Source organism: Trichechus manatus, unplaced genomic scaffold (assembly GCF_000243295.1).
Source record: "Trichechus manatus latirostris isolate Lorelei unplaced genomic scaffold, TriManLat1.0 scaffold00090, whole genome shotgun sequence".
Taxonomy (NCBI): Eukaryota; Metazoa; Chordata; class Mammalia; order Sirenia; family Trichechidae; genus Trichechus; species Trichechus manatus.
Genome location: NW_004444026.1, coordinates 3620867 through 3639738, shown reverse-complemented (window position 1 = coordinate 3639738; position 18872 = coordinate 3620867). Strand labels below are relative to the sequence as shown.

The window sequence follows — 18872 nt, the reverse complement described above, 5'->3', positions numbered from 1 at the left end:
GTAGAATAGAAAATGAAAAGCTAGCAAAGGAAAGAACGATCATCCAGCGAGACAGGAGAAAAATCAAGTGGGTAACTGTATCCTGGAAACCAAATTTTAAAAGTGTTACAAGGAGGTAACTATGATGAACTGTATAAAATGCTACTGACGGGTCAAGGACTGAGAACCTACCATCAGAATCAGCAACGTGTAGGTCATTGGTAGCACTGACAACTGCAGTTTTAATATAACGGAGGGAACAAAAAGCCTGACTGAAGTGGACTTAAGAAAGTGGGAGAAGGGGACTCAGACAGTTGGGTACAGACTATCTTTAAAGAAGGTTTGCTGCAAAGGGTAGGAGAAATGGAATGTCCGACAGAGTGAGATCGAGAGAAGAATTTTTAAAGATAGAAGCAATAACAACTTGCTTGCATGCTGATGAAAATGCTCAAGCAGAGAAGGGGAAAACTGGTGATGCAGAAAAGAGGGGAGAATTGTTAAAGTGATGATCTTGAGTAGGTGAGAAGCAATGGGATTCAATGCAAAAGTATGCTTTAAGATGGGACTCTTCCCTTCTCCGTCCACAGTTTATACGTAGTAATAGGTAGCAAGGCAAAGGAGTCCCTGGGTGGTGTAAACAGTTAAGTGCTTGGCTACTAACTGAAAGGTTGGCAGTTCAAATTCACCTAGAGGCACCATGGAAGAAAGGCCTGGCAATCTACTTCTGAAAGACTGCTGCCATTAAAACCTTATGGAGCACAGCTCTACTCTGAAACACGTGGGGTTGCTATGAGTCAGAATCAACTTGATGACAATTGGTTTATCCGGTTTTTTTGTCGGTTTGTTTTAGCAAGGCAAAGTCAAACAGATGCTGGTAGGTAGGTAAATGAAGTCATGGGATTCTATGGAAAGTCTCCTTTAACTGCTTTGATTTTCTCAGAAATAGGATGTATCCTACCTTGTAAGGTGATCTGATGAGAGATGGGGAGGTGGTTCTAGAGGGCTGAGGAGAGAAATACAGGCTGATTACAGAAATACAGTTTGACTATTGGATTCCTAAGGGACAACTTGAGATCCCTTATCACACATCAGCATGTCTGTGTTTTTTGCCAGTTAGGCTCCACTCCACAGCTGTCTTGTTTTCCTAGTGCTGCTGTAACACCAAATACCACAAGTGGGGGGCTTTAAAGAATAGGAATTGATTGTCACAAGCTTTGCAGGCTAGGAGTCCAAATCGAGGTCCTGGCCGTGTCATTTCCTTCTGTGGGCGTCTCTCAGTTTCTGCTGACTGTCAACAGTCCTTGGCATTCCTCTGCTGCTTATAGGTGCATCTGCCTCTGCTGTTAGATGGTGTCTCCCTGTGAGTATCTATGTCGGTTCTCCTTGTTTTATAAGAAACCGCTCAGAAGGGATTAGGTTTAGGACCTACACTACTCCAGTATGGCCACATTAACATAACAAAAGAGAGCCCTTATTTCCAAACAGATTCATTGTCTGAGTTATCTAGTGCTGCTATAACAGAAATACCACAAAAGGGTGGTTTTAACAAACAAATTTATTTTCTCACAGTTTAGGAGGCCAGAAGTCCGAATTCAGGGCTAAGGGAAGGCTTGCTTTCTCTGTCAACTCTAGAAGAAGGTATTTGTCTTTTTGAGCTTCGGCTCCTGGGCAATCTTTCTGTGGCTTGGCATCTCTCTTCCTCCATCTCTGCTCTGCCTGCTTGTTTAATCTTTTTTATATCTTGAGATTGACTCAAGATACATCCTACACTAATACTGCCCCATTAACATAACAAAGACAATCCATTCCCAAATGGGACTGTAACCACAGGAATAGAGGTTAGGATTTACAACACATATTTTTGGAGGATATAATTTAATTCATAATAGTCATACGTACAGGGACAGGGGTTAGGACTTCAGCATAACTTTTGGGGGGACAAAATTCAGTAACGATAAGTGAGACACAGAACAGGTGGGACATTAGATTTAACCAGGGTTGTGGTTTTGCTAAATAAATGAGAGGGGCCAAGGACCTGAAGATGTACAAGAGAACGATTATAACTGACCCTGGAGTTTCAGCTGAGTAAAAGGAAAGAAAAGCATGAAGGTGAAGAACAGTGTTAGGGTCCCACTGGCACTAAAGAATTGAAGAATTATTGAAGTCTTGGTATCAGAGGAGTGAGATGTAAAGATAGGAAACAGTCATAGGCAGTGCTAAATATCAAAACTGATATTACGGAGGGGTTACATATTATTCACATGGGGTCGCTATGAGTTGGAATTGACTCGACAGCAACCGGTTTGGTTTTTCGTTTGTTTCACATATTATTGGTAACTATACGGTCTAGGGTATGACCATGGGAATGAGTGACTTAAGCTGGGTAGAAGACGAGATCAATGAGAACAGTTCAAGGAATTAAGAGGCAAGGATACGAAGCATTATCAAGGCACATATTCAAATCATCAAAATTTAGAAAACTAGCATTGGAAAGAGTGATAGTGAGCCAGGATCCAAAGTTGTTGAGATGTAAGAGGGAATAACAATGAGAGGCTAGCGGGCGATATCATAAGATTCAAAACTGAGGGACTTTAAGGAAGATGATGGAAAAAGGTTTGGAAGAAGCATTGAGGATGCTACCTCTGTGCTAGGTGGTAGATGAAGGCTATGGGAGAAAAAATAACCGTCGCTTGAGAAGCCTGCAGCAGAAGCAGTATTGTTAGACCAGATATCTTTAACAGCAAGAGTGTAATGGCAATCAAAGTCAGATCAGGGCAAAGCACTGACTGTTCTTTGGCAGACGTATAATAGGTTCACCAAGATTCATAGGTTTTATAGCATAAACAGTCAATTCAAGTTCTTGCTGTCTCATATAAAACACTTTGTGCACTCCAAAGTGGGTGCTATTTGCAAAAATTTTTACAAATCTAATGTTAAATTTCTTCAAACTGAGAAGCTGAAAATAGGGGGAAAATCCATAAATATGTGTTTAGATAGTATTAACAGTCACAAGTTCACTAAAGACGTAAGCAAAAAAAATTATTGATTTTGTATCTGTTGATGTACAGATGTAAAAGGATAGAATCTATCTTAGATGGAGTTTTTAGTGACTGAGAGATTAGTAGAAAATATTTAAATGAACAAGAATCTAATTATCCACAGATGATGTCTGTCCAGTCGTTAGGCAGTTCAATGTAACCAAAAAAGTTCAGCAAATAGGGAAAAGGAATCTTTTCAAATAGTGCTGGAACAATAACCATATGCAAAAACAAATAAATAAATAAACCTGACCCTTACCCTGTCATATGTAAAAGTAACTCAAAATGTATCATCAACCTGAATGTAAGCACTAAACTATAAAGCTTCTACAGGAAAGCATAGAAGAAAATCTTTGTGACCCCAGATTGGGTAAATAATTCTTAATATGATTTAAAAAAAAAACAAATATGAACTAAAAAAGAAACTCAACAGATCAGACCATCAAAAATTAAAAACTTTTGCTCTGCAAAAGACACTACTAAGAAAATGAAAAGGGAAGCCACAAATTGAGAGAAAATATTTCAAAACATATATTTGGCAAAGAACTTGTATTTAGGATGTATGAAGAACTCTAATCTCAACAATAAAAAGACAAATAGCTAAACTTTAAAAAATGGGCAAAAGATTTGAACAAACACTTCACCAAAGATGATACATGCATGGCAAGTAAATACATAAAAAGATGTCTGACATCACTGAAGAAACGCAAATTAAAACTACAATGTAGACAACCTACAGACTGGGAGAGAATTTTCAGGAATCGTATTCTGAGTAAGGGCCTAATACTCAAAATATATATAAAACTTCTACAACTTAACAACAAAAGGACAAACAACCCAATCAAAAAACAGACAAAGGACTTGAACAGACAGTTCACCAAAGAAGATATTCAAATGGCCAACAAACACATGAAAAGATATTCGACAACACTGGCTATTAACAAAACAAACCCACTGCTGCCGAGTCAATTGACTCATAATGACCCCATAGGCTTTCCTAGGCTGTAAACTTTATGGAAGCTGATCACTAGGTCTTTTCTCCCGTGGAGTCACTGGTGGGTTCAAATCGAAGATCTTTTGGTTAGCAGCTGAGCGCTTAACCACTCTGCCACCAGGGCTCCATTTAAAAAAAAAAAGAAAAAAAAAAACCATTGCCGTCAAGCCGATTCCAGCTCATTACAGAGGTGCAAATCAAAACCACAATGAGATGCCATCTTACCTCTATTAGAATGGCAATGATCAAAAAAAACAGAAAACAGGTATTGGTGAGGTTGTGGAGAAAACTGGAACTCTCATCCAAACTGAATGTAAAATGGTACAGCCACTGTAGAAAATAGTTTGGCACTTCCTCAAAAAGTTGAACATAGAACTATCATATGACCCAGCAATCCCAATCCTAGGTATATATATACACCCAGAAGTGAAGTCAGGAATGCAGATGAAACCTGTACACCAATGTTCATTGTAGCACTTTTCACGATAGCCAGAAGGTGAAACGACCGAAATGTCCATCAGCAGATGAATGGATAAACAAAAGGTGGTATATACATACAATAATGGAATATTATGCAGCCATAAAAAGAAATAAACTTCTGATGCATGGAACAACATGGATGGACTTGAAAACATTAAGCTGAGTGAAATGAGTCAGTCACAAAAGGACAAACACTGTATGAGCTCACTTATATGAAATAAGCAGACATATAGAAACCTAAGATTACTAACGGTTACCAGGGATGGGAGGGATGGAGAAAAGAGGAGTTTTTCTTTGGGGGGCACTGAGTTTATGTTAATGGTGGTGGAAGATTTTGGAAAGGGGGTCACAATAATGGTAGGACAACATTAATTAATATCATTGAATTGTAAATGTGAAAGTTGTATTAGTGAATGTTTTGCTGTGTATATTTTTACCACAATATAAAAAAAAAAAAGCAAAACATTGCACGCCCACTAAACCAAACTAAACCAGTTGCTGTCAAGTTGATTAACATAGTCACTAAAACCAAAAAAGAACCAAACCTGTTGCCATCACGTCAATTCCGACTCATAGTGAGCCTGCAGTGACCCTATAGGACAGAGCAGAACTGCCCCATAGGGTATCCAAGGAGCGGCTGGTGGATTCAAACTGCCGAACTTTTTGGTTAGCAGCTGAGCTCTTAACCACTGCGCCACCAGAGCCACTAGAATGCCTAAAAAGGCTTACCTTAGCAAGTGTTGGTGAGGACGTAAGCCCACTTTGGAAACAGTCTGGCAGTTTCTTAAATATTGAACATACACTTGCCATATGAGCCAGCCATTCCACTCCTAGGTATTTACCCAGGGAAAATGAAAGAATATGTCAATACAAAGACTTGTACACCAATGTTCATAGCAGCTTTATGTGTAATCGCCAAAAACTGGAAATAACCTAGATGTCCATCAGCAAGTGATGGTGGCACAATGGTTAGGGTCTCAGCTGCTAACTCGCACAATAGCTCCATGGGAGAAAGAACTGGCGATCTGCTCCTATAAAGATTACAGCATAGAAAACTCTATGGGGCAGTTCTACTCTGTTACATGGGGTCACTATGAGTAGAATCAACTCAGTGGCACCTAAAAACAATATATCCATACCATGGAATACTACCCAGCAACAAAATGAAATGAACTATTAATATGGGCAACAACATGAATGAATATCAAAATAATTATGCTGCGTAAAAGAAGCCAGATCTTTACCCCCTCCCTAAAGAAAACATACTGTGTGAGTTCATTTATATAAAATTCTAGAAAATATAAACTAATCTATAATGACAGAAAGCAATACAAACTAATCTATAATGACAGAAAGCAAATCAGTGGTCATCTGGAGTAAATCAAGTACTCAGATAAAATGTTTGTGATTTCCTGGACTAAGATAAATACCCCTTTTACAAACTTTACTTCTCTGTAGCACTTGTTACAGCAGCAATTTTGTTTTTGTCGTGATTCAATACTAAAATCTGTTTCTTCCCAGATTATAAACTGAGGACAAATACCATGCAGGCTGTGGCTCATCCTAGTATCACCAGTGCTGGACACAAAGTAGTCACTCAGTAAATATTTATCAAACTGACAAAGGAGTAATCAAATGTTGGTGAGGTTGTGTATATTACACAACTATTTAAAATAAATATGCAAGACTATGGCTGAATCTCACAGACATTACGTTGAGTGAAAGAAGCCAGACATGAAAGAGTACATACTGTATGACTCCATTTATAAGAAGTTCGAGAATAGGCAAAACTAATTCATGGTGATGAAAATCAAAATTGTAACAATTTATAGGGCAAGTGGGAATGATTAGGAAGGAGCATGATGAGAGCTATCTGGGTGCTAAAAATGTTCTACTTCTTAATCTGAGTGGTGATTACATGGATGGATGGAAATTTTATACACACACACACACACGTATGTATTTATATATGTGTGTAATCCACACACACACACATATGTAAATATAAGTGTATGCTGTTGTTAGCTGCCACCGAGTTGGCTCCGACTCATGCTGACCTTACGTAGAACAAAACAAAATGTTATCTGGTCCTGTGCCATCTTCATGATGCCACACAACCCTATGCATGTATACACATATATAAAAAGCCATCACTTTTAAAGTATGCTTTTCTGTATGTATGTCATACCTCAACCAAAGGAAAAAGGAAACGAAAATATTTCTGAAGGAAAAAAAAGTAGAAAACTAAGCATCAATCAGAAACATGCCCACAAAACTTTGGTAAATTAAAAAAAAAACCATTCTGCAGAACATGTTATATGTTATGATCTGGTTTTGATAAAACAATATACACATACATTCTTCCTTTTGGCTGCAAATGACGGAAGTCCAACTCAAACTACCTTAAGAAAAAATTCATTTACTGATGCATACCTGGAAAGCTCACTTAGCCAGGCCCTCAAAAACCCATCATGGTGCCAATTTCGACTCATAGCGACCCCATACAGTTTCCAAGGCTGTAAATCTCTACAGAAGCAGACTGCCACAGCTTTCTCCTGTGGAGCCGCTGCTGATTTTGAACTGTCTACCTTTCAGTTAGCAGTCGATCGCTTTAACCACTGCATCACCAAGGCTCCTTTAGTTAGGCCCATGTCCTCACAAATAATTTTTATTAAGAACTTCAGTGAAACTCTCTAGACTGTTCAAACACAAAAAATTACTAAGGCATCACTCATAGGTGACCATGAAAATTCCAAGTTCACTCTAAGAGGAGTGCTAGAACCAGGGCTGGCCAGGTTTCAAACGAGGCTTCTGTGTGTCTGTAAACCTGGAGAGATGTGCCGTGTAAGTTAAGTTACAGAAGAAAGAGAAAACAAGCTATGGTTTTCAAATGTGAGTCTCCAATCCTAAAGGCACAAAGATAAGATTTTCTGAAATACAGGCATTTGAGCTGCTTCTCACATGGGCAACTCTATGTAGTTTACTGCAAGGTGAATAATAGCAAGGACTTATTTAATGATGATATTAATTCTTGACAGGCTGACAGGTACTCTGAGCTTCAAAAGATAAGAAAACAAACAAACCTGTTGTCATCGAGTTGATTCTGACTCATAATGACTCTATTGGACAGAGCAGAACTGTCCTATAGGGTTTACAAGATTGCAAATCTTTATGGAAGCAGACTGCCACATCTTTCTCCTTTGGAGTGGCTGGTGAATTTGAACCATTGACCTTTTGGTTAGCAGCTGAGCGCTTAACCACTGTGCCACCAGGGCTCCCAAAAGATAAGAATACCTCCCAAATTATGCCAAACTCGATGACTTCTCAAATTCACAGGTAATCCTTTATTTCAAAAATTCCTAGGTAAAAAGTTGAAGACAGCCGTACAATACCAACTTTATAATTGCCAGGTTTTCAAAGTACTTAGAAGGAAAGGATTAAATGTGTTTTATATATCCCAAACAAATAATTAATTCCTTTAGTCACTCAACAAACACGAGCACCCACGATGCAGACTGAACCATAAGAAACTGCTGATATTTAACCATTTTTAAACTACAAAGAATGGCAATTTCATATAGTTCGACTAAAAAACCAGGCATTGTCCTAGGTGCTAGGAAACAGCAATGAACAAAACAAATACTCAGCCTTTATATGGAGCTTACATTCTGTGTGTGTGTGTGTGTGTGTGTGTGTGTGTGTGTGCGCGCGCACACGCGTGTGCATGTGTGCACGTGTGCGCATGGAGGGAGGCAGATAATAAACAAGCAAATACATGGTATATTAGATGATGTTGCATGCTTCTGAGAAGAACACAAAAGGTTAAGGGAGACAGCCAGTCCAGTGGAATGGTTGTTGCTATTTTATATGGGTAGTCAAGGAGCGCCTCACTAATGACATTCAAGCAAAACTCTAAAGGAAAGAGGGTGCAAGCCTCTTAGATTCCTCTAAAAGGGCAGAATCTGGTCACCAACATGAAAATTTCTGCTGAGTTTATGCCAAAAGCCACAAGAACAAACAATCCTGCTAAAGCCACTGGAGTATTATAACAATTAGTTATTTAAACTCTCAATCAGTTAATCCATAACTAACAAAATTACCACGGCTGCTTACAGTTCACATTCTACACGCAACACAAGTTTCACATTTCCATATTTTTTGGTCCATGTTTTCAATCTAATAAATATCCACATATAAGAACATACATAAAGATAAGCAATTTATTCTTACATCTTTTGAAGAACCTGGGCCATCACAACCCCACTCGTTAAATCTTCCACGGTCTGGCATGGTGCATCTACATTAAATGTCTGGATCTGGGGAAAAAAAAAAGAAGGGAGAAAAGATTCTATGGTTAACACTTAGGAGATTTCTTAGGCTTCTTTTTGTGATTATCTCACCCTGGGGGTAGGAATAACTCTAAAAAGTAGAACAGCTGGAAATGTCTTCCTTCAGATTATTTTCATTTTCCCCCTTTGGTAAAACAGAAATTGAGATGGACATTGGGTGACTTCCCAACATGCATTTTACTCACAAATAACCAGTCAGTCTAAGAAAATCACGGTAACTTTATCCCCTCTCCTAGTGGCAGATTCAGGGATGGGCATGCCCAAAACAATATGGACCAAAGAGATGCTTGCTTGAGCTTCTGGGAAAGAAAAGTCAATTACATCTTGATGAGTATGTCACCCCAACTGCCAAGAGCAGTCATTTTATAACTATTAAGGGAATCAGTCTTAGGATAAGATCAATACAGTAGATGGCAGAGAGGAGAGATGGAAAGAACTAGGTCTTTCAGGCCAAAAGGGAGCCATGGAATTAAAAAACCTCCAACTATGTGAGATAAATTTCTTTGTTGTTTAAGCCAGTCCACGTTGAGGTTTCTGTCACTCAGAGTCAAGATATCCTGATACAGATGCAGAAGTCACATTTACTATGGTTAGGTTACTTTTCAATTCATTTCTATTTCAAGTACTCTGAGAACTAACTTCGTGCTGGTCAACATGTGGCCAGAGAAATGTTATAATTTTCCTAGTAGAAATAATCTCTGTGAGTAAGAAAAAGTCAATGGGCTAACAGTGATTAGATTCAGTAGCGCAAGAATAACTTGGAAAATAAATTTCTGAGAATAGACAGACGCAGGCCAGGCCCCAGAGTTTATAGTTATTACAGGAAATGCAAACAGCAAGCACAAAGATTAGAAGTAAGAGTGGCATGCAATCTAGGAATGAAAAGAAGCTTAATATAGATTCAGTGATGAGGCACTGATGATTCAGTGGTAGAATTCTCACCTTCCATGCAAGAGACTAGGTTCAATTCCCAGCCAATGCAGTTTATGAGCAGCCATGGCCCATCTGTCAGTGGGGTGCTGCTATGATGCTGAACAGATTCCAGCAGTTTCCCGACTAACTAGGATTGGGAAGAAAGGCCTGGTGATCTACTTCCAAAAATCAGCCACAACTGATCATGGAGATAGCGCAGGACCGGGCAACATAATATTCCACTGTGCGTGAGGTTGTCATGAGTCAGTGGCTGACTTCATAGCAGGTAACAATTAACATGCAAAACCTTATAAGCCATGTTAGGACTTTATCCTAAGAACAACGGGAAATCAGCAAAGGATTTCAAGCAAGAGAGTGAGATCATTTGATCTGCATTTTACAAAGATTGTACTGAAGAAAGAATTGGAGGGAAAGAGGCCAGGAGACCTATTTTAGCAGGTTCAGCACAGATGAAATTATGGTAGACTAAACTAAGCAGAAAGAGCCCTGGTGGCGCGATGGTTAAGCACTCAGCTGCTAATCGAAAGGTCAGTGGTTCAAACCCACCTAGCAGCCCCGCAGAAGAAAAGACCTGGTAATCTGCTACCATAAAGATTACTGCCTAGGAAACCTATCAGGCAGTTCTACTCTGTCCTATAGGGTCGCTATGAGTTGGGATCGACTCAATGGCACACAGCAGTAACAACAAACTAGGTACCGACAGTGGAAATATTAGAAATAACATTCAAGTGACCACCTGTCCTCACATCCATCTTTATTTACTGGATTATATTCCTAGAAGTAAACTTGCTGGGTCAAAGTGTGTGCACATTTTAAGGCTTTTGACAATTATTGCCAAAACTCTCTTTAAAAAATGCTGCAACAATTTATTCTCTGACAGCAGGTGAGTTTCCACTTTTAAGATCAAATCTTTAAAAAAGAACTACTGAGTATAGACAATAGCTTCTATATATTTTCTATATAGGAGAGTTTAACGGGTAGTGATCTGGTTACGATGGTGGAGGTTAAGAAAATGATCTTGAAGATCCGCATAGCAAGTAGTTTTTACTTATGTGTCCACTGGGGGTGAGTGATGAAAAGAGTGTCCCTCCAAGTCACCCCTGGCCCTGTCCTAACACAGCAGTAGAGGCTTAGGAAGTGATCAGAAAATAAATAAATGCAAAAATAAACATCTGCAGACTCTGATTTTGAGTTTTACTCCATTCTCTCTCCAGCTGCTTCCTTGCTGGTAACGTGGAGATAATAATGTAGTTTAAAAAGAAATAAGCACCAGCTTTCATTTTACAGTTGCTAATAGCCCATTTTTTAAAAAATCAACCTTTCTTGTAGGTTTGTTTAGAAGGAGAAAAAGATGCAGCAGTGAGGGCCACAGCTCACTAATCTATCACTAATCATAGCACAATGCCCAATACACAACAAACCTCACTGTACTGTATGTTGCTGTGAATGGAAGGAACTAATTCTATCCCTAGCTTTGCTCTTAATTTGCTGCATAACCTTGGATTTGTCACTTGATCTCTTTTTTTTTTGAACACTTTATTAAGTGAAAATTTACACAGCAAATTAGTTTCCCATTCAACACTTCATACACAAATTGTTCTCTGACATTGGTTGCTATCCCTGCAACGTGTCAACACTCCCTATTTCCATCATGCCTTTCCCATTTCCATCCCTCCTTGCCTTTTCATCTTTGCTTTTGGGCAAATGTTGCCCACTTGGTTTCGAATAGTGGATTGTTCTAAGGAGCACAATCCTCATGGGTTTTGTTTATTTTATAGGCCAATCTATTATCTGGATGAAAGGTGACCTCCGGGAATGGTTTCAGTTCCTGGTTAAAGCAGTATCCCAGGATGATAGTCTTGAGGGTTCCTCCAGTCTCTATCAGTCCAGTAGGCCTGGCCCTTTTTTATGAATTTGAGTTTCATTCTACATTTTTCTCCCATTCTATCTGGGGCCTTCTATTGTGTCCTTTGGTCAGAGCAGTAGGTAGTGGTAGCAGGCACCATCTAGTTCTTCTGGTCTCAGGCTAGAGGAGGCTGTGGTTCATGTGAGCCATTAGCACTGTGGACTAATTGTTTCCTTGAGTCTTTGGTTTCTCTCCTTTGCTCCAGACGAGAAGAGACCAACAGCTGTTATCTTAGATGGCTGCTCCCAAGCTTTTAAGACCCCAGATGCTATTCACCAAACTAGGATGTAGAACTTTATGAACTACGTTATGTCAGTTGACCTACATGTCCCCTGAGACTATGGTCCTTAGCCTTCAAGCCCAGTAACTCAGTCCCACGAGGTGTTTGGATATGTCTAAGAAGTTTTCATAACTGTGCCCTCTATGTGCTCTTATATATGAATGTATTTGCAGCACATACAAATATATATACACAAATGCCCACAACTACCTACATATGCGTGCGCATGTACTCCCATACACCCTCCCACACCTATATAGTGTACAAATCTACCTATGTAACCACTCACAAATTTTTGGTTATTACTGTTGCTGCAGAACTGTGTATGTTATAGCATTTACCATAGTTGTCCTTTATTCTTGCATACCTCTCAGAGTCTTCATTTACCTCGGTCACGTTGTGCTGATTTCCCCCATATGGTGTATTGCCTTTCCCTTCACGAGAATTAACACCTGTGTACTAAGTGAGTCTCCCTCCCTCCCTCCTCCTCTTATCCCTGGTAACCATCAAAGAATGCTACTTTCTGTGTGTAAACCTATAATTCAATTTTTATAAAAGTGGTATCATACAGTATTTGTCCTTTTGTGATTGACTTACCATATTTTTATGCAAATAACATGCACCTTCTACATTTGTTTGCCAACCGCTCCCTCCCCCACTGAGGTATTTCTGTAAATGCCTTATGGTAATTGTTTTACAGTAACATAAAAAAAATTGGCATAACTGTGCTTATGAAAATACCTTGTGGGGAAAGGGAGCAGTAGGCAAACAAATGAAGAAGGCATGCGTTATCTGCGTAAAAATATGGTATTTCACTCAGCATAATGCCTTAAAATTCATCCATGTTATGTTTCACAGACTCATCATTATTCTTTATGGATGCATAGTATTCCATTGTATATATGTACATTTTGTTTATCCATTCATCCAATGATAGACATGAAGGCTGTTTCCATCTTTTTGCTATTGTGAATAATGCTGCAATGAACATGGGTGTGCATATGTCTATTCGTGTCTCTGCTTTTATTTCTCTAGGCTATATACCCAGGAGTGAGATTGCTGGATCATGTGGTATTTCCATGTCTAGCTTTCTGAACAAGTGCCACATCATTTTCTGTAGTGGGATGTACCATTTTACAATCCCACCAGCAGAGTTCCAATCTCCCCACAACCATGTCAGCATTTGTTGTTTTGTTTTTTTAATCAATGCCATTATTACATCTAATGGCTAATGATCACTAGCATTTCTTCATGAGTTTGTTAGCCACCTGAATGTCCTCTTTGGTGAAGTGTCTGTTCATATCTTTGCCCATTTCTTTTTTTTATTGGATTGTTTGTCTCTCTGTTGTTGAGGTGTGGAAGTTTTCTACATATTTTAGAGATCAGACCCTTGTTAGATATGTTGTTTCAAGAATTTTTTTCCCTATCTGTATATTCTCTTTTTACTCTTCTGGTAAAGCCTTCTGATCAGCATACCTATTTAATTTTTAGGAGGTCCCAGTTATCTAGTTTATCTTTTGTTGTTTGTGCATTTTTAGTTATGTTATGTTTGATAGTGTGTTTATGCCATAAATCAGGACCCCTAGTTTTATCCCTACGCTACCTTCCAGGGACTTTTTATACTTTTAGGTTTAACATTTAGGTCTTTGATCCATTTTGAGTTAGTTTTTGTGTATGGTGTGAGGTATAGATCCTGTTCATTTTTCTGCAAATGGATATCCAGTTTTATCAGCACCATTTGTTAAAGAGACTATCTCTTCCCCATTGAATGGACTTCGATCCTTTGTCAAAGATCAACTGTTCATAGCTGGATGGATTTACTTCTGGGACTGATCTCTCTTAATATCAGTTTTCCACCCAGAAATTGGGGGAAAAAATCCCTTATGGGGGGTACGTTGCTTAAAGGATGAATGAGAAAACAAACACACATGAAGCGTTTTGAAAAATCTAAAGCTGTGGTACCCAAATCTGGTTGTACACTGGAATCATCTGGGAAATTTTTATTTTGAAAATACACATTTCTGAATCAGAATCTGTTGGGGGGGGGACTGGAAATCTATGTTTAACCTTCTGATCTAAAACACTGCCAAATGTAAAAGCTGAAAGATTAGAAAGCTGCCTCTGGTCAATCAGAAAAAACAATTAGATAAAGCAAGTTATTCGATATAGCAGGTTATTCGATATAGCAGGTTATTCAATAAAGCAGGTAATTTAGTTATAACACCTTATCTGTTTTTCTCTTGAGACTTAAATCAAGATATTTTCATTCTGATTTTTTAAAATGTGCCTTCCAAAACAATTCTTATTTTCTCTGTGGTGGCTCTTGAGGTAAATAGTTGCTCACTGAGGGCTAGAGGATGTCCATCTTGGCTTTGATAGGAAAGTAAAGCAGGAAAAAAAAAAGACATAAGGCAGATCCCAAAGAAAATCTATCCCCATGGAGTTTCTTTCCAGGGCAATGAAAATGTTCCAGAATTAGATAGCGGTGTCAGTTGCACAACCTTTTGAATATACTAAAAAATCCACTAGATTGTACACTTTAAAAGGATGAATTTTATGGTATGCGAATTGTATCTCATTTAAAAAAAAAAAACTATCACCTACCTGTTCTCATACACCCTGAGCTAATATCTAAGGGGTAGTTCAGTACAGCAGCACAGCAAAAGTTAAAAACAATTGCATTAAGGCATGAAATTCTACTTAGTGGGTTATAACCTCTCTTTTAACTTGAAGAAGCTCTATTAGCACCACTCAACCTCCACCTCATCTCCCTCCCTCCCCCGCAAAAAGGATGAAAAGAGTAAAGGCATGAGATCCACTGGAATTAGTATTTCTAGAGCAGTAGTTCTCAACAAGGGCGATTTTACTTCCCAGGAGACATTTGCCAATGTCTGGAGACATTTTTTATTTTTATAACTTGGTTACTGGCATCTAGTGGGTTAAGGCAAGGATGCTACTGAATGGCCTACAACACACACAGAAGTGCCCACAACAAAGAATTATCCAGGGCAAAATATCAACAGCTGAGGTTCAGAAACCCTACTCTAGGGCAGTGCTGTTCACGGGTGGTCTGCAGGCCATCAGCAATAGCATCACTAGGGAACATGTTAGAAATGCAAAGTCTCAGGCTCCACCCCAGACCTACTAAATCAGAAGCTCTGGACGTGGGGCCCTGCAATCTGTGTTTTAATGAGCCCTCCAGATGATGCTGATGAATGTTAAAGTGTAAGAGCCACTGCTGTAGTTAGCAACCTTACTCTTAAACACGAATGCAACAAAAACACAGAGGTGAAGTTACTTGTCCAAAGTTATCCTCAGTTACTATGACACAAAACCAGGATTCGAACTCAGGCAATCTAATGTCAGAACCTGTACTCTTAACTACCATGCTATAACAAAAACCAAACCCATTGTCGCTGAGTCGATTCCAACTCATAGCAACCCCACAGGACAGAGGAGAACTGATCCATAGGGTTTCCAAGGAGCGGATGGTGGATTCAAACTGCCGAGTTTTTGGTTAGCAGCCAAGCTCTTAACCACTGTGTCACCAGGGCTCCAACCATGCTATACTGACCGTCAATTAAACAACAAACAAAACAAACATAAAACCAATAATTAAGGCTTTTAAACAATGTGTAATTTAACTTTTGTACATTAGCAATTTCTTTACTCCTCCATTAGAGGACAAAAATTGTTGATAGAATGCAGTTAGGCAGAGCAGAAAGAATGGAATGGAGAGACACCACCAAAAAAATGATACCTTCCCTACTTCTAGTATACATTTTACACGCTGCTAAATAAGTAGTATAAAAATCATAAGGATATGTTAACATTGCTGAGCTTCCCAGAAGAAATGTACTGAGTCTAAGTGATGATTCTTTTCACGTGAAGTTTCTGGCCATTATCTGGTAGCATTCCAGATTTTTGTTTCAGAGTCTCTAAAACCTGGGAAAGTACAATCTTTTTATTGAGATCCCGGTATAGCTCAAGAATTAGGCTTGACAGATGTAATAAATAAGCAGGGCAGCTATTTCTAAGAGGTAGGAATACATTTTGACTCAGAGGGTGGGGAGAGGAGGTAGAGTGGAAACTTTCAAGCACATCCTGCTGAACTTGCTCTTGCTGCGTAAACTTTGATTTGGAATTTAAGTTCAAAATGGTTTCTGTTTGTGGGATGATACTTTGTCTTTTCCTAAGTATTCCTCTTTCAACAGAAATTTGGAACATTTGGTTCTTGAGCTGGTAGACTCTTTAATATCCGGCATCTGGAGCAGTGAGTTGTTCCACACAAATGAAGTCTGCATAGGTGACTAACAGTCATACCTTTAAGTGCCTGAGGTTTTATTATTTTAACAATTCCTAGTGGGAGACTTTCGAAAATGTATTACATACATCTCTCGTCTTAAACAAAATGCTATGTAATGAAAATAAACTTTTATTTGATATTCGGGGTGGTAATTATAACCTTCAATAACTGAATATGGAAGTTCTTGGAGTATATAAGGCTGTCAGCCCAAAGACTGAATCACAGGACTGAACTTTTAGTTCTTGGGTCTTCTCTGTCACTGACAGCTGTCTTGTGTTTTGCTGAGTGTTGCAGTCACCTTCTAACTTGCTGTGTGCAAAGAAACCACACAACCAAGTCGGCTGGAAGTGTATGTAAAATAGAGCAAATTATTATAAACGGGAGTCTTTTCACTGGAGTATATTGGATAGATATTTTTTTCTTACATTTGGTTTTGGAATTGTGTTCAGTATTAATCTGGCCTCCAAATATGGGGAGTGCTACTAGATTGATGTACATTTCCAGCTACCTCAAACATTTTTCATATAAACATTTATTCTGCTTTTTATATAATAACAAAAGGGAACAAACCCAGCATTTAAACTCAAACTTATTTTGAAACAATTTGATGTACAACGTTTTTAAGTGTTTCCAAATCCTAGAATTATTCATCTTTGTGTGGACCCTAACCTCCAGTTTTGTCACTGATAATCTCTAACCTTATCTTCTCTAGAAATTTTCCTTGAAGAGACTTCTAATGACATTTCAAAAAGCCTACTTACAAAATCATATGCCTTGACCTCTCTCTGCAGCTGATAAGGTGAATTATTCCTGGTTTGTTTACGGTTTGTCAGATTCTAAATTATTCTAGATTCTCTCATATTCTCTATTAGTATCCTTCAAACTGCCCTGGCGATTTTTGCTTTATATTTTTATTAACATTTCTCATTCAAATAACTGCACTGACTACCATCTTTTTGCAGATGTCCTTCAGATACACCTTCATTTTAAAAGTCTTTGTTTCCATGACTTTTCTTTCTAGACTTTAAACAATGTATCCCTACTTCAAATTCAATTAACTTCCTCATCTTTGCCCTCTTCTTCTAGCATTGAGGGAGGCACTATTTGTACAGACTCAAAATACAAAATCTTAAGAATCTCAGCCTTCTATTTACAACCTCTGCCAAATCTATTTCTTCCACATAATCAAAGAATGTGGTATTTCTTTCCTTTATCTCTTCCCCTGCCTAGTCAAAGCTTGGCCACATTATGCAACTTATCAGTTTTTCCCTCCTCCAAAATACAGCAGTTAAACACATCTTCTCTGCCTGAATTTGGAACATTACATTCCATTAGAGTTGTAAGCAGTATGCTAACTATACCTGAAATCTCAAGAATGCTCTAAAATATAAAAAGTCATTGACTATATAGAGCTCTACCATAATATATATTCTGTTTCAGAGGATGTAATTTATTCCTGACACAGCCAAATTATGAAAATATCGGATTCTACTTTCATTACATTTTGTTACAACCAACCTAAGGCAATGCTTTCAAATCTTTCCACCAAAGTGCCCCAGCACAGGAGAGTGCCATCTATACTCCAAGGATCTGAACACAGAACCCAAGACACAGGCTAAACTGAGAATTTCTTTGAAATTCTGTGTTTTATCTTTAAAACAAATGTTTGGTCTGCTCCATAAATATATTCGTGCTTATTTTATTATAGAAACTATATTTTCAATTATTATCAATGAGTAAAACTAACGTCCCAGAAACAAGCACTACGTTTATTCCGTGGCTCTTCATACCCCCTTAAGTCCACCGCCCCCCACCCCCAACCCAGACACTGGCACCACAGTTTGAAAACATGCAAATACGGTTTTAACGCCTGGCTCTAAAGGCACGATCGTTTGCATTAGAATTGAACACATATTAGCTTTAAAATGTGAGAATTTTAACAACCGTTTAGTGAGTTAGAATCCCACTACGTTGCTTCAAATGTCTTTTATTTCTATTACTGATTGCCAAATACTTCCAAATACCAAGTACCTCCACACCACTTACTTTCTAATTGCCAAAATGCACCTCGCATTTTAAATACTCTGTCTCTCTGGGTGCATTTTCGTATTTTTCCTAGCCCAAACTATTTTTGGAGCCCGGTTCCTGTAATCGCTCAGGTTCCCTTTAAGAGTCCTCTTTTCTTTTCCAGGGGACAAGGCTCATCCCTGAAGGGGCAATGCTCCATCCTCCGTGAACGCTACAACAAAGGCGAGGAGTGTCGTAACCAGGAGTCCCGAGTGCCTCCACCGGCTACGCCGGGGCGCAGGCAACCAACGCTTTGGTGTCCCTAGAAGCGCGAGAGTGAAGCGCCAGCGCCTCACCAGCTGCAAACAACAACAGTCCTAATTACAGTGTCGCCTGCACCCCATCATTAGACTCCACTGAGCCAGTTTTCACTCGGAGAGCCGCCAACACCTCAAGCCCGGCAAGTTTCCCTCGGACCCTGGGCCAAGCCTCCTCCCCACCCGCCCGGCTGTTCCAGGCCGACCCCTGCCGCGGGTGTAGACGCGGTCCGCACCGGCGTCCCCCGGCTCCGCCCGCCTCAGGCCCCGGATGTGACAGCGC

The 18872-nt window shown here is 39.1% G+C and overlaps 1 protein-coding gene across 4 annotated transcripts in view; it reads right to left on the bottom strand.

Moving 5' to 3' along the window:
- Positions 1–18872, bottom strand: part of HOOK3 (hook microtubule tethering protein 3) — a 126266-nt gene that overhangs the window by 106984 nt on the left and 410 nt on the right. For 2 of the 4 annotated variants that reach the window (XM_023736659.1, XM_023736660.1), the window contains exons 2-3: positions 8722–8807; positions 938–982 (exon numbers count right to left, since the gene is read on the bottom strand). In XM_023736659.1, coding sequence (XP_023592427.1) covers positions 938–982; positions 8722–8807 — 131 coding nt within the window. The remainder of the gene's footprint in view (positions 1–937; positions 983–8721; positions 8808–18872) is intronic. The other 2 variants (XM_004382093.3, XM_023736661.1) reach the window with 1 other exon arrangement.